Source organism: Culex quinquefasciatus, chromosome 2 (genome assembly GCF_015732765.1).
Source record: "Culex quinquefasciatus strain JHB chromosome 2, VPISU_Cqui_1.0_pri_paternal, whole genome shotgun sequence".
In the NCBI taxonomy this organism is placed as follows: domain Eukaryota; kingdom Metazoa; phylum Arthropoda; class Insecta; order Diptera; family Culicidae; genus Culex; species Culex quinquefasciatus.
In genome coordinates this window covers 137,727,672-137,742,785 of record NC_051862.1, presented here as the reverse complement: position 1 = coordinate 137,742,785, position 15,114 = coordinate 137,727,672, and the positions used below count along the sequence as shown (strand labels likewise).

General features: G+C 51.3%; 1 protein-coding gene across 1 annotated transcript in view; it reads left to right on the top strand.

The window, feature by feature from the left end:
- LOC6048482 overlaps positions 1-15,114 on the top strand; it is a 174,947-nt gene that overhangs the window by 92,792 nt on the left and 67,041 nt on the right. Inside the window, exons 6-14 of the mRNA XM_038257982.1 lie at positions 421-552; positions 1,786-2,157; positions 2,511-2,753; positions 2,982-5,342; positions 5,404-5,697; positions 5,761-10,350; positions 10,833-11,150; positions 11,208-13,016; positions 13,078-13,170. Of these exons, the coding sequence (XP_038113910.1) occupies positions 421-552; positions 1,786-2,157; positions 2,511-2,753; positions 2,982-5,342; positions 5,404-5,697; positions 5,761-10,350; positions 10,833-11,150; positions 11,208-13,016; positions 13,078-13,170 (10,212 nt within the window). The remainder of the gene's footprint in view (positions 1-420; positions 553-1,785; positions 2,158-2,510; positions 2,754-2,981; positions 5,343-5,403; positions 5,698-5,760; positions 10,351-10,832; positions 11,151-11,207; positions 13,017-13,077; positions 13,171-15,114) is intronic.

Below are 15,114 nucleotides of genomic sequence, written 5' to 3'. Positions count from 1 at the left end.
ACCACTTCTTGAAAGTAACTTTCAACCTTAAGTTGAATCCTATAGAGCTTATGGTACAATGCAAATTAACAATACCGTTGAACCCACCCAACTGCTACCGAACCGGCGCTTTCATTCGAACGGTCCATCGACAAATCATAGCCCGCAATGGCTTTGACAGGTCCAATGAAAGCCGATTTACTCTTACAATTATAAAAAAAAGTGACCATTCATTCCTCACGATTGCGCGCTCGGATGGATCTGATCGGTGTGCGCCACTTTCTTGGACAGCGAAATAAACCCCTTTCAAATTTATCACACCTTGAATTGTCGGACAAGAGCTGCTCGTTGGTTGCGCAAATTTTCATTCTCCTCCTACCCAATAAATCTTAAACATTTAAACCGTTTGCTTATCGCGCTTTTCTTTTTCTCTCCCAACAGATATTGACGAGTGTCAAGATCCAGCGATCGCCGCGCGATGCGTCGATAACGCGGAATGCTGCAACCTTCCGGCGCACTTTGTGTGCAAATGCAAGTCAGGCTTCGAAGGGGACGGCGAGGAACGGTGTACAGGTAAGCTGAGAAAGGAGAAGCGCGCGTTGTCATATCTGGACCACCGACGAACTTCCCGCGGTGATTTATGTAGTTTCCCGTCGGTGTACGATACCGGAGATGCACAAATTGGCGGCGGCGCGATTCCCGCTAGAACAATTGCGAAATCAATCATCCCGCAGGTCGCGTCGTAAATTTTCCCCACTCCCGATGGTGGCGGATTGCGCCACTTGGGACAACCGCTCACATGACACATTATCTAATACGGCGGTAATGGATGGTCCCTTAGAATTCGCTTCCTGGTTTGGTAAACCACAACGCGGAGAAGTTATTAAATTTCAACACCTTTTCAAAACGGGACCCGCCGCGAGGTCGGAAATTTATGGTTCTGTCTGGAGCGGTTGAACTCTCTCTCTCTATGTTTCTTTGGAGATCGTAACGCGATAGAGGAGTCCCCATAGAGTTGCTCGCGCCATTGTTCTTCTAGTATGGTTGTGGTATCAACGGGATAGAATCGACTCTTTTCTAAGGCTGGACTGCCTGGACATCGGATTCTTATCGCTTTAGGCCATCTGCGATCTTGAGTGTTATTTTTCATTGATGATTGCGATGGTTTTCTAAACGGTATTTTCACAACAAAGTTTCCAGACGACATCGAAAATAATTTCAATCTCTACATCCTGTATACCGGGACACCATTCCCATTCAATACATCAAGAATACAAAAGGGTTAAATCAACTGAGAAAATCCAACTAAACAGAGCTTCCAACATATGCAACCAAACGCAATTATACACTTCAGTAGCTCTCTATCCGGTTATGCTACTTCTGTGGTTTGAGTTCATGTTTGTTTTCCCGCCACCACCGCACTCCCTGGTCATGATTATACATTCATGTTGCCATTTCATACATTATTCTCGTCTCGAACTACCCCACCATTGTCATCGTCCTGATCTTCCACCGTACGCGCGGCTCCACCGTCCAATCACAAAGGAATCACGTTTCAGAGTGCGTTTCCTCATGATGATCGTCTCCGCCGAAGACCTCCTGCAAAGGTTGGACTTGTGCCGCGCATCTAAATTAAACAGAATCGATATAATGATATTACAATTGCGATTCCCTGACTTCCCTTTTATCCCTTTTATCCCCGTCCCGCCGCGTGGTTCAGAATAATAATTCAATTTAGCGTGTCATTCCGCCGTTTCGCATGTCATAACCTCACTTTTATGATCTTTCCTCTCCCTACCCGCGTAGACATCAACGAGTGTCTGGATCCTCAGGCGTGCGGCGTGAACGCCGAGTGCGTCAACGTGCCCGGCAACTACACGTGTCTGTGCCGGGACGGCTTCGTCGGCGATCCGTACAACGGGTGCGCCGACGTGGACGAGTGCGCCCAGCCGGGAGTTTGCGGACCAGGTGCCATATGTATGAATGTGGAGGGCGGTTATCGCTGCGACTGCCCCGCCGGATTCGATGGTGACGCACGCTCGGCCCAGGGATGCGCCGACTTTGACGAATGTACCCGTTCCCCCTGCGGACGGAACGCACTGTGCCGAAATGACGTGGGAAGCTTCCGGTGCGAGTGCCCGGAAGGATTCCACGGTGACGCGATGACGGACTGCCAAGGTAAGTGTGTGCGACGCCACTGGTGAGAGCCCGATCCATGTCTCCACCAAAGGTAGAACTAGGGTAGCTTCACTCTCTTGCACCTCCGTGTAACACGCAGGTTGTGAGCAAGAGGAAGCGTCGCTTACCAATAATCCCCGGTTAAGAATTGTACGCTTTCAAAACCCGCCATAAAACTAACAGCCATTTTCTCATTTCTTCATTTGCGCCCCAAATCATCACCAATTCGGATCACAAAAAAAAACACGCAACGGATGCCTAAATTGAACTAACCATCGGGCGCGCGCGCAACACGCCACCAACACTCAAAAACAAAACCACGCACGCACCAACACCACCACGCACAACACAAGATATTGACGAATGCTCGAATAACCCGTGCGCCGAGGGCGCCCAGTGCATCAACACGCCCGGCGGCTTCCGGTGCAGTTGCCCGGCCGGCATGACCGGCTCGGGTGACGGCCACTGCGACGACATTAACGAGTGTGCGAGGGCTAACGCTTGCGGAGAGAATGCCAAGTGCATCAACTTTCCCGGATCGTACAAGTGCTTGTGCCCGCAGGGCTTCCAGGGACGGGGTGAACTGTTTTGCAAAAGTACGTTTCAGATTGCTTGCCATTTATACCAACAAATACATTGAATTACAGGTTACACGTGATCGCGGAGGTCAGCCGGGTAGGGATTGTGCCAGCTGAATATGCCGCTTCAACAAAAGCAGCTGTTCAGCTTCCGAGCCCTACCCTGAAAGCCTCCGCCGATCACCGCTTCAACACACTCACTAATCCTCCACAATACACAACATACCATACCATTCTCCGTTGTAGATGTAAACGAATGCCTAGATAATCCGTGTGGGGAAAACGCAATCTGCACCGATACGGTTGGTAGCTTTGTTTGCTCATGTAAGCCAGAATACACGGGAGATCCATTTCGGGGCTGCGTCGACATCGACGAGTGTACGGCGTTCGACAAGCCGTGCGGCAACCACGCCATCTGCGAGAACGCCAACCCGGGCTACAACTGTCTGTGCCCGCAGGGTTACGCCGGAAAGCCGGACCCGAAGATCGCTTGCGAGCAGGCGGACGTTAACGTGCTCTGCAAGAGCAACTTTGACTGTACCAACAACGCGGAATGTATCGAGGGGCAGTGCTTCTGCCAGGACGGATTCGAACCGCAGGGCTCGAGCTGCGTCGATATCGACGAATGTCGGATGGACGCGCACGTGTGCGGACCGTCGGCGATGTGTATCAACACGCCCGGATCGTTCCGATGTGACTGCGAAGCTGGATTTATTGGAACGCCACCGAGGATTCAGTGCAAGACACCTTGTGCGGATGTCAAGTGTGGCAAGAACGCGTACTGCAAAGCCGAAGGACAGGAAGCGTTTTGTATCTGCGAAGAAGGATGGACCTTCAACCCTAATGACATTTCTGCTGGTTGCGTTGATATCAACGAGTGCGATCCCGGACAAGGGCCGAACGGACGGTGCGGAGTGAACGCTGCGTGCACGAATCTTCCCGGTAGCTTCAGCTGCCAATGTCCACCGGGATTCACCGGAGACGCAAGCCGTCAATGCTACGACGTTGACGAGTGCTCGAAACCAAACGCCTGCGGAGAAGGCGCTGTTTGTAAAAATCTCGAAGGTTCTCACAAATGTTCCTGTCCAGAGGGATCCATCGCCGATCCCGACCCTAGTGTAAGGTGTATCACCATTGTAACGTGTACCAAAGATAACGACTGCCCAGGAAACGCCATTTGCGACGCCGAAAAACGATGCCTCTGTCCGGAACCTAACGTTGGAAACGATTGTCGACATCCGTGCGAGAATACCGCTTGCGGTCCCAACTCGCACTGCATGCTGGTCAACGGAGCCGCACAGTGCCTGTGCAGCGAAGGATTCACCGGACATCCGAGTCAGTGCGTAGACATCAACGAATGCGCTGGAAATCCGTGCCCAAGTGGAGCAATCTGCTCGAATCTACCAGGCGGGTACACTTGTCAGTGTCCGGGCGGTAGCTCGGGTGATCCATACTCCGGAGGATGCTCCAAGTCGGCTTTGAACACGTGCAACGATCAGAACCCATGCCCGGCGGGCGAGAAATGCATCCAGGATGCTTACAGCGGAAACAGTGTCTGCATCTGCGGACAAGGATACAAACGAAACGCCAAAGGAGTGTGCAAGGACATCAACGAATGCAAAGACCCAAACAAACCCGCCTGCGGAGTCAACGCCATCTGTAAGAACCTTCCAGGAAGTTACGAGTGCCAGTGTCCACCAGGATTCAACGGAAATCCGTTCCTGTCGTGTGAAGAATGCAGTAGCCTGGAGTGCAAATGCCCTGCCCCGTACAAGTTCATGGACGGCAACTGCGTTCTAGATAGCTGCTCAACCGATGGCAAATGCGCAGGAGGAGCGGAATGTATCACGATTACCGGAGGCGTAAGCTACTGTGCCTGCCCGAAGGGATTCCGAACGCAAGCCGACGGAAAGTGCGAAGATATCGATGAATGTTCCGAAGGACAACAGGTTTGTGGCTACGACGCCATCTGCATGAACACAATCGGAGGATACGAATGCAAATGTCCGCTGGGATACTCCGGAGATCCGTACAACGGGTTATGTGCACTTGCGCAGAAGCGTTGCTCCGCCGATCGAGAATGTAACAGCAATGAAAAGTGTGTTCAACCTGGAGAGTGCGTGTGTCCACCACCGTTCTACATGGATGCGTACGATGGAAACAAGTGTAAGAGTCCTTGTGAGCGATTCCCATGCGGAATCAACGCTCGATGCACACCCACGGATCCACCGCAATGTATGTGTGAAGTTGGCTACAAGGGCGACCCACTAACGGGATGCACAGATGAAGATGAGTGCGCCAACTCACCGTGTGCTTACGGAGCTCAATGCGTCAACCAGAAGGGTGGCTACAAGTGCGTCTGCCCGAGGGGCTTGGTAGGTGATGCGTACAAAGGCGGTTGCATACTGGAAGAGGGATCCGTCAAGAGTCAGTGCCGACGAAATCAAGACTGTGCCGACACGTTGGCTTGTGAGCGAGGAACCTGCGTTAGTCCGTGCAGCAGCTTGCTTTGCGGACCAAACGCGTACTGCGAGCCAGAAAAACACGCCGCTTGGTGTCGCTGCCGGGTTGGGTTTGTTGAAGGTCCCAACGGAGACTGTGTGTCGCGTAAGTTTCTTACATCGTGTAGTGTTTATCACAGCTGCTAACACTGCTTTCTTTTTCACAGAATGCAACGGCTACATGTGTGGTCAGGGTGCTATCTGCATCGTTACAAACAGTGGTCCCACGTGCAAGTGTCCACCTGGGGAGATGGGTAATCCCTTCCCCGGTGGTTCCTGCGTTACGGATCAGTGCTCAGCGAATCGACCATGTATTGACCCACAAGTATGTATCAACGGACGCTGCAAGCACAAGTGTGACGGAGTTGTGTGTGGAATCGGAGCGACCTGCGACGGTGCCACTGGAAAATGCGTCTGCGAGCCGTTCTTTGTTGGAAATCCGGAAATGCTTTGTATGCCTCGTGAGTATCAGCTAATGTGAAGACTTCCTTCCCAAAAACCATAACTCGAACGTACCTTTTCAGCCATCACTACACCAAGCTGCGAACCGGAATGTGGCCAGAACGCACACTGCGAGTACGGCGTCGTACAGAACACTTGCGTGTGCAATCCGGGAACGAGCGGAAATCCGTACGGACTGTGCGAGGCGAAGCAACGCAACACTTGCAGCAGCACGTCGTGCGGCGCTAACGCACAATGCCGCGAAACGTTGCACGGCGTAGAGTGCGTTTGCCCGAATGGATTCATCGGTAATCCGTACGTGCAATGCAAAGACATTGACGAGTGCTCGACGGGAAACGTGTGCGGTGAGGGAGCGCTCTGTATCAACAGTGCCGGAAGCTTCGACTGTCGCTGCAAGCCGGGACTCGCTGGAAATCCGTTTACAATGTGCTCACCGATGGAGAAGAATATGTGTGACAATCCGAGACGGTGTCAGTGCGGAAAGAAGACGCTGTGTCCACCTGGGTACACGTGTGAACGTGGATCATGCAAGGATCTGTGCGCGAAGACCACCTGCGGTCCGAGAGCTGCGTGCGACTCTGGAAAGTGTGTTTGTCCACCTGGGTACACCGGAAACCCGAAGGATCTTCGCAGCGGATGCGTACAGGAAGGACAATGTGACAACGATGCGGACTGTAAGAACAAAGAGATTTGCTTCCAGTACGGAAAAGGTGTACGAAAGTGTGTTGATGCGTGCAGTAAGCTACAGTGTGGACCAAACGCACTTTGTGTGTCGGATGATCATCGCTCGACCTGCATTTGTGCGAGCGGATACGTTGGAAGTCCGGGAGACCTGACGCTTGGATGCCAACGAGAAGCAACAAAGATTGTTGAAGGCTGTAAGGACGACAGCGAATGCAGTGGTGGGAAAATCTGCGCCTTGACTGAAACTGGACTGCGATCGTGCGTCAACCCATGCAGTGTAGTGGAATGTGGAGTTAATGAAGTTTGCAAAGCTGATGATCACAACAACCCTATCTGTCATTGTCAGGATGGATTCGTCTGGAATCCGGTAGCGTCAGCATGCGAGAAGCCATCCATCCCAGACTGCACAAGAGATGAAGATTGTCACCAAGTGGCGGCTTGCCGTCAAGATGTTTTGGGAATTCTCAAGTGTACGCCGGTATGTGCGGAGTTTACGTGCCCGGCAAATTCGGTTTGTGTATCGTCGAATCATAGAGGAAGCTGTCAATGCCTTCCAGGATACACTGGAAATCCGAACGACCGAAACGGATGCCGTCCAGAACTTCAGAACAAGTGTCTCACAAGCGCTGAATGCGCCGAGTCGGACGCATGCGTACAGCACGATGGAGCGTTGAGATGCCGACCGGCCTGCGAAAACATTCAATGTGGACCACACGCGATTTGCATTAGCAACAATCACAACGGCCAGTGTCAGTGCCCACCAGGATCGTACGCTGGGGATCCATACGATCTCAAGAAAGGATGCCAATCGGTGCCGTGCGTCTACAACAACGACTGTCCACCGACGCAAATGTGCAACCGAATGACGCACACTTGTTTCGACATTTGTACCGAGGATACCTGCGGAGAGAACGCCGTATGTATAGCGGAGAACCATCGATCGCTGTGTCAGTGCCCGCCAGGGTACAAAGCGAACCCGATCGCCGATGTAGAATGTACGCCGCTCAAGTCTTGCGATCCGAGTCCGTGCCATCCGTCGGCCATTTGCGAAGCGGGACCAGACGGACACATCTGCAAGTGCCCAGCGGAACAGGTGGGAGATCCAATGACCGGATGTAGACCGGAGGGAGCCTGTCCCAACGGAGATCTTCAGTGTCCGGAAAATGCGGCTTGCGTGAATGGAAAGTGCGTCGATCCATGTACGAATGCTTGCGGAATCAACTCTAAATGCACGGTCATCAACCGAACACCGGTGTGCAGCTGTAAAGCAAAGTACGTTCCGGGAGTTAGCGGAACCGCAAGAGATGGCTGCGTACGACTTGTCAGCGAATGTTTGAGTGACTTGGATTGTGGTGGTGATGTTTGCCAAAACGGTCAATGCATGGTGGTTTGTCGTAACACGCAGGATTGTTCGGGTGGCGAACGATGCGTCAGTAACGTATGCACGCAGCCCTGCTCAAGTCATACCCAATGCGGTGATGGACAAGCTTGTATCGCAGGAAGCTGCTTGCTCGGATGTAGAAGCAACAAGGACTGTGACGGAGCGAAGGCCTGTATCAACAGTAAGTGCAAGAATCCGTGTGAAACGGAAGGAGCCTGCGGACCGAACGCCATCTGTAGCTGTGTCAACCACATTACGACATGCAAATGTCCAGCTGGATTCGAAGGAAATCCGATTCCGGAACAGGGATGCGTCAGAATGCCAGCATCTTGTACAACTTCGACAGAATGCGCCGCCGGACACATGTGCATCGCAAATCAGTGTAACTTGCCATGCTCGGAAAATACTGCTTGCGCAGTTGGAGAACGATGCCACAACAACATGTGCGCCAAGGTGTGCTACACGAACAACAACTGCCTGCCTGGAGAGGTTTGTAACGAAGCTGGAACGTGCCAGCCAGGCTGCAGCACGGATACGGACTGTCCATCGCAAAAGATTTGTTTGGCGAGCAAGTGCAAGTGCATGAAGGGATTCATTGGCACTCCGTTCGGATGTACCGACATTGATGAATGTACCGATGGTCCGTGCCACGAGAGTGCGCTGTGTGAGAACATACCGGGATCGTACCGATGTGCTTGTCCGGAGGGAACGGTTGGAGACGCCTACTCGAATCCGGGATGTCGTCTTCCGAATCAATGCTACAAGAACGCCGATTGCGCTGAGAACTTGGCTTGTGTTGAAGGAAAGTGCAAAGATCCTTGCCAGACAGTCAAGTGTGGAGCCAATGCCGAATGTCAAATCGTTGACCATGAAGCCACATGCCAGTGTCCCTCGGGACATCTGGGCGATGCAAGAGATCAGACCGTTGGATGCTTCCGCGTGGAATGTTTGACCAGCGAGGATTGTGGATTGGAGCGACAGTGTCACAGCGAATCGAACAAGTGTATCAATCCGTGTGAGTTTGTAGACTGCGGAAAGGGTGCTTGCCACATCGAGAACCATGAGGCCATTTGTACCTGCTTCCAAGGATACGACGTTATTGGAGGACGATGCGAAGACATGGATGAATGTCAAACGAATCCTTGCCATGCAAGTGCGACGTGTCAGAATACGCCTGGAAGCTACACGTGCTCGTGTCCTGAGGGATTGGTTGGAGATCCGATCAACAGTGGATGCAGAAGTCCAGACGAATGTATTACCAACTCGGACTGTCCAACTACGGCGATTTGCGAAGCTGCGCGATGCAAGAACCCATGTGACGTAAAGGATGCTTGTGGACAGAACGCCGTTTGTAGTGCCGTTGCTCACGCAGCTGTCTGCGAGTGTGCACCAAATTCACGAGGAAATCCGAAGAAGGGATGCACCAAGATTGAGTGTTCGGAAGCTAACGATTGTTCAGCCAGCCAGACGTGTATCAGGTACAAATGTGTCGATCCATGTTCGCTAACCAATGCTTGCGGCCAAAGCGCTACTTGTGTATCGGAGAATCACCTGGCCATCTGCTCGTGTCAACCCGGAACAACTGGAAACCCGCTGCTGGGATGTGTCCCACTGCAGTACTGTAACAGCGATCAGCAGTGTCCTGCCGGAACGAAGTGTAGTGCTGGAGTGTGCAGTGCACTGTGCTCGAGCAATCGGGAATGTATCAGCGATCAGCTGTGTATACAGGGAGTGTGCCAGCCGACGTGCAAGACCAACTCTAGCTGCCCGGACTTCCAGTTCTGCCAGAACAACATCTGCACGCAGGAGTTCAGGTGCCGAACGGATGATGATTGTGACATTGACGAAAACTGCGTTGTGGATTCAACTGGACGGTCCGAGTGTATAAACGCATGTTCGGGACGTACTCTGTGCGGGAGGAACGCGGAGTGTTCCGCCAGGGATCACTCGGCAGTTTGCGACTGCAAGCCAGGATATTACCAGGACAAGTCCGGAACGTGTAGAAAGATAGAATGTCAATCGGACGAAGATTGCTCATCGGACAAGACTTGCGAGAACCATACTTGTAAAATTGCATGCTTGATTGGAGAGCCTTGTGGCGCAAATGCGCTATGTTCAGCGGAGAACCACAAACAAGTGTGCTATTGTCAACCGGGATTCACCGGAGATCCAAAGATTGGATGTAATTTAATCGACTTCTGTAAGGAATCACCATGCGGACCAAACGCCAAGTGTAGAAACAGTCGCGGATCGTACAGATGCTCGTGCTCAGCTGGATTGGTTGGTGATCCTTACAATACCGGCTGCAAGAAGGCAGCCGAATGTGAAACGAACGCCGATTGTCCCGACAATGCCGAGTGTAGCCAAGCGGGCGGAGAGCCCAAATGTAGGGACGTGTGCGAAAGCGTACAGTGCAGTCCGAACGCCGAATGTCAGCCAAGAAATCACCAAGCCGTTTGCCAGTGCCGTAGTGGGTACGAAGGCAATCCGACGGATCTGCTGAACGGTTGCAAAGCACTGCCTCTGCCGTGCAAGCTGAACAATGACTGCCCGGAAGATTCGTACTGCTACGGACAAGTGTGCAAACGTAAGTTTTCCCATTTGAGTATTGCTATTGACAGTATAATTTTCTTTTGTTTCCAATTTGAGAGTTTTTATTCTTGAAAGTCAGACAGATGTTTAGCTGCCATCGGTATCAAGTGAGTTCGTTGCAAACCCCGCTCAGAAACTTCAGAGCTACGTAGTTATTCAGCAATCAAAAACACTTCAAACGAGCACTTCATTCATAGATCGTCCACTGCTCTTAGAAATCACTTCCAAACTCAACTCAATACAAACCGAATCACTAATTCTTCATAAAGACATTCAATGCACCTCCCCATGGTGTCCAGCAACAAACCCTCAAAACAGCAAACGTTTTTTAACAAAGTCACGAGAATCCGAGTTCATATTCGAATTTCACACGTCACGCGTTCTAATCCAACCAACAAACCAACCAAATTTAAACTTCCACAGCAGTTCAAATCCCCTCTTCCATGCGTTCTAATCAACCCTTTCAAATCCAAACAGCTGCTTGCACCGCGACCGAGGAGTGCAACCAGGACGAGGTGTGCGCCAAGGGCCAGTGCGTGAACCCGTGCCAGGAGGCCGGCACGGCCTGCGGCATGAACGCCGAGTGCCGGATGGCTGGCCACTTTAAACAGTGCTCATGCCCAGCCGGTTTCACCGGCGATCCCGCGCTCGAGTGCGTCCGCGTGCCCGTGCTGTGCAGCTCCAGTGCCGACTGCGCCCCGGGGATGGCCTGCCACGAGTCGATGTGTTTGCCGCGCTGCGGCGCGGACCAGGAGTGCGCGCTCAACGAGAAGTGCATCGGAGGCCAGTGCATGCGTAAGTTGGGGAAAATTTGAGAATCTGGATTTTGTAATCTAAAATTATATTTTGCAGTGACGTGCCGCCTGGACAACGACTGCTTCCTGGGCCACATCTGCCTGAACGGACGATGCGTGTACGGATGTCATTCGGACGACGACTGTGGTGCTAGCGAAACGTGTCGCAACAACCGTTGCACGGATCCGTGCCGCGATAGTCCGTGCGGTCCGAACGCGGCCTGTACGGTCGTGAACCATCGAGCGAGCTGTTCGTGCATCAACGGAATGGTTCCGAGTCCGACAGCCAAGATTGGCTGTATTCGTGCCCCTGCGCTGCAGTGTACCGAGAACCGAGACTGCACGGACGGTACTTCGTGTATCGAGAACGTGTGCCGACCGATTTGTGCCAACGATCAGGGATGCCTGAACAACGAACGATGCGATCGAGGAACTTGCAAGCCGATTTGTCGACGAGATGACGACTGTCGTACTGGAGAAGTATGCCAGGGACAGACGTGTATGATTGGATGCCGGTCGAACGCGGGATGTCCGGCTGAGCTGGCCTGTGTGAATCAGCAATGCGTTGATCCATGCCAGGAGCCGACGGCTTGTGGAACAAACGCCATCTGTACGGTAGCAAATCATCGCAAGCAGTGCGTTTGTCCTGCACCGCTGGTCGGAGATCCCCTGGTGGGATGCCGAGCGGAGGAGCGATCGTGCCAGGCGAGAAGTGACTGCGCCAAGGGACAAGCTTGCTACGGAAATACGTGTATGCAGACTTGCAGAAACGATCAAAACTGCCTGGCAGATGAACGCTGTATTCGAGGAACGTGCCGAACGGTGTGCAACAGCGACGCTTCGTGCTCGAACGGGCTGATCTGCGAGAACCGAATCTGCCAGACCGGATGCAGAACCGACAACAACTGCCCGAACAATCAGGCCTGTATCAACAAGCAGTGTACGGATCCTTGCACGGTGCTTGGACAGTGTGGCTCATGCTCGGAGTGTACGGTGGTGAACCACGGAGTTCAGTGCAGCTGCCCAAGTGGATACCTCGGTAATCCGCTGGTGTCTTGCGCGCCACCACCGCAAAAGTGCAACTCATACTGCTACTGTGACGAAGAAGGAATTTACTGCGCTGACAAGTGTCGACAAGCCAAGGACTGCGCGTGCGGACAAACCTGCCAGCGTGGCCGATGCCGTGCCAAGTGTAATCCGGGATCGTGTCCAGCTGGGCAGCTGTGTCAAAATGGAGCCTGCATGGCCGGATGTCGATCGAACGCGGACTGTCCTGGAGAGAGATCGTGTACGAATAAGAAGTGTATCGACCCTTGCGCTGGAGGAAAGGCCTGTGGAAAGAACGCTATTTGCCAGGTTGCCGATCACCAGGCGCTGTGCCTGTGTCCGGACGGATTCCAGGGTGATCCTCGGGAAGGATGTGTCCAATACGAATGCCAAACGAACGAAGACTGCGAACTGGACAAGAAGTGTGTCGCCGGAAAGTGTACCAACCCGTGCCTGGAGCACGACGCGTGCGGTTTGAATGCTCAGTGTCGCGTCGTGAACCGCCAGGCTCAGTGCTCGTGCACGCCCGGATTCTTCGGAAACGCCCGCCAGGAGTGCCAGCCGCTGCAGAAGCACAGCTGTTCGCAGAATCCGTGCGGAGAGAACACCGTCTGTCGCGAGGATGCCAACGGGTACGAGTGCACGTGTCAACCGGGCTGCATGGGAGATCCACGGCAGGGCTGCCTGTGCGAGGGTAAGCAGACCAACAAGTGCCACGAGTTCCCCTGCGGAAAGAAGGCCGTGTGCCGTGTTACGGCGTACGATCAACCCGAGTGCTACTGCCCGCCGCTGTACCCGGGAGGCGATCCGTATGTTGAATGTAAGTTGTTCTTAGTGGTTTGTGAAAGTCATGTAGCTAATTGCATTCTTCCTCTCTCAAGGTACGAACGAAAGAACCGTCACCGACTGTCGAACGACCGGCTGTGCCGAAGGCGAATGCGTTCGAGACGGCACGCAATTTATCTGCCGCAACGGTAAGTGGCCACCACTTTCATCCCGTAGACTCGAACCAGTATTGTTATCGTTATTTTGTTTAGAGTTTGTCTCTTTTAATTTACCTTCATACCAAACCAAGCTAAGCGACTGATTCACAGATTTCTTAGTTACCTCCCACGCTCTCGTATTTGCCGAAACCCCCCCCCATCTTCATTCGAGAATAATTCCAGGCACGACCTTAATCGATCATGTTTTGTCTAACGAGTCGTTCGTTAATTCGATTAATGTGCTAGTCCAGTAACGTTACAGAGATTCATACAAGTCACCAGCTTCAAATCGATTCATTTCAAAAACAAACAAAAAAATCGTTTATCTCTGGAAGGCTTGCAGCCTGCGTCGGTATCACCAGAGCAGCAGATCTGTATCAAGCATGTTTATACACTTTTTGCACAGTGCAGTGCCGCAAGCAATCCAGAGACACTCGATTGTCACACTAAAATATTGGCATCACACAAACAAGCAAAAATGGAACCCCATTGGACGTTACAGTTATACAAAGAGTTTTACAGAGTTACACCTCCCCCCTCGCACTACACGACTCAACTTTTCCACAAGTTTTGCGTTTTTCAATAGCAATAAGCCCTTGTACAAAAAAACGGCACATTTTCAACCCCCCCCTTTCACCACCCTCACCTAGAAAAAGAGACACAGAGAGAGCGAGAGAGTCACTCACACAAACACACAACCCTTGAAACGGTTTACAACGAGATGTCGCTGTCGTTAACGCGGTTACCCAATCTGCGCCCTCTTTTTTCTAAAATTTGTTTTATTTCGCGCGTGACGTTTCGACCTGCCCGCGTGGAACCTTCGCCAGGGTCGGTTCCACACCGGGTGTTAGCGACATCATACAAATCTTGAAATGCGTAAAAAAGAGCGTCATCCCACGGTCCTCTCACGGCGATTGATCGGAAACATCAACCGACAAAAAGCAAAAACTCTACACACAATTCGTTTTAGCTGTTAGTGGTTATTTGAAGCGTTTTTTGTTTTATTTGTTTTTTTTTTATATATTTTTTTTTAATTCTAGTTTTAGTATTAATATGACACACGCTAACAAAGAAATTATTTCACGAAAATAGTTTTATACTCCCCTTTTTTTGTTACTTTTGGAAAAGACCAGGCAGATTGGGAACTGTGGACGGGGCACTTCTCACATAGTTGTTCATTGCTTGCACGTGTTAGGCTCGGGCTGTGTACACAATCCTGCACACAGAAAGGAAACAAGTTTTTTGATGTTGGGTTTTACCTTCTTATGTATTGTTTTTTATTATCTTAGTTTTTTTTCCTAACTCCTGTTTGTCAGTACTATGAGATGATGTGTTTGCAAATTGGCTAAGAATAAGTTTTTCACTTGTACATACCGATTTCTGTTTTTCCTCTTTCTTCTCATACTCTATCTCTACTTCAAACTATTTTTTCTCTTACGAAACAATTATACATTTCACTTACTTTTCCCTTTTCCTTCCAAAAATAAAAACCAAATCTCCAGTCGACCCTCGATGACGCAGTCGATCCGGTTTGAACTTATTAGTTTTTTTTCCAAATTAAATCGTGTCTTCCCCGGGCAGAGCGCATGTGTTGGATGTACTGTTATTGTGAGAAAGCGGCCGGAAACGTACCGAGAGGACGTTCCACGTGCTCGGAATTCCAATCTAGCGTCCACAGTTCCCGCACTTTGGTAGCCACACACAACAGACTCAGAGTTTAACCCGTTACTTAGTTTAGTATTTTTGGATATAAGTTAAACCATAGATGTCAGGCATAACGCTGCTGTTGACTTTTCCACTATTTTTGAAATAATTTCTTCGTTCGCGAATGTTTGTATACCGAGGAGTTTTGGGGTAAATGGACCAATTCACGGGATTTGATTGTATTTGTGATAGAAGTTTGCACCGATTTGATTGATCTTTTATTAGTATTGA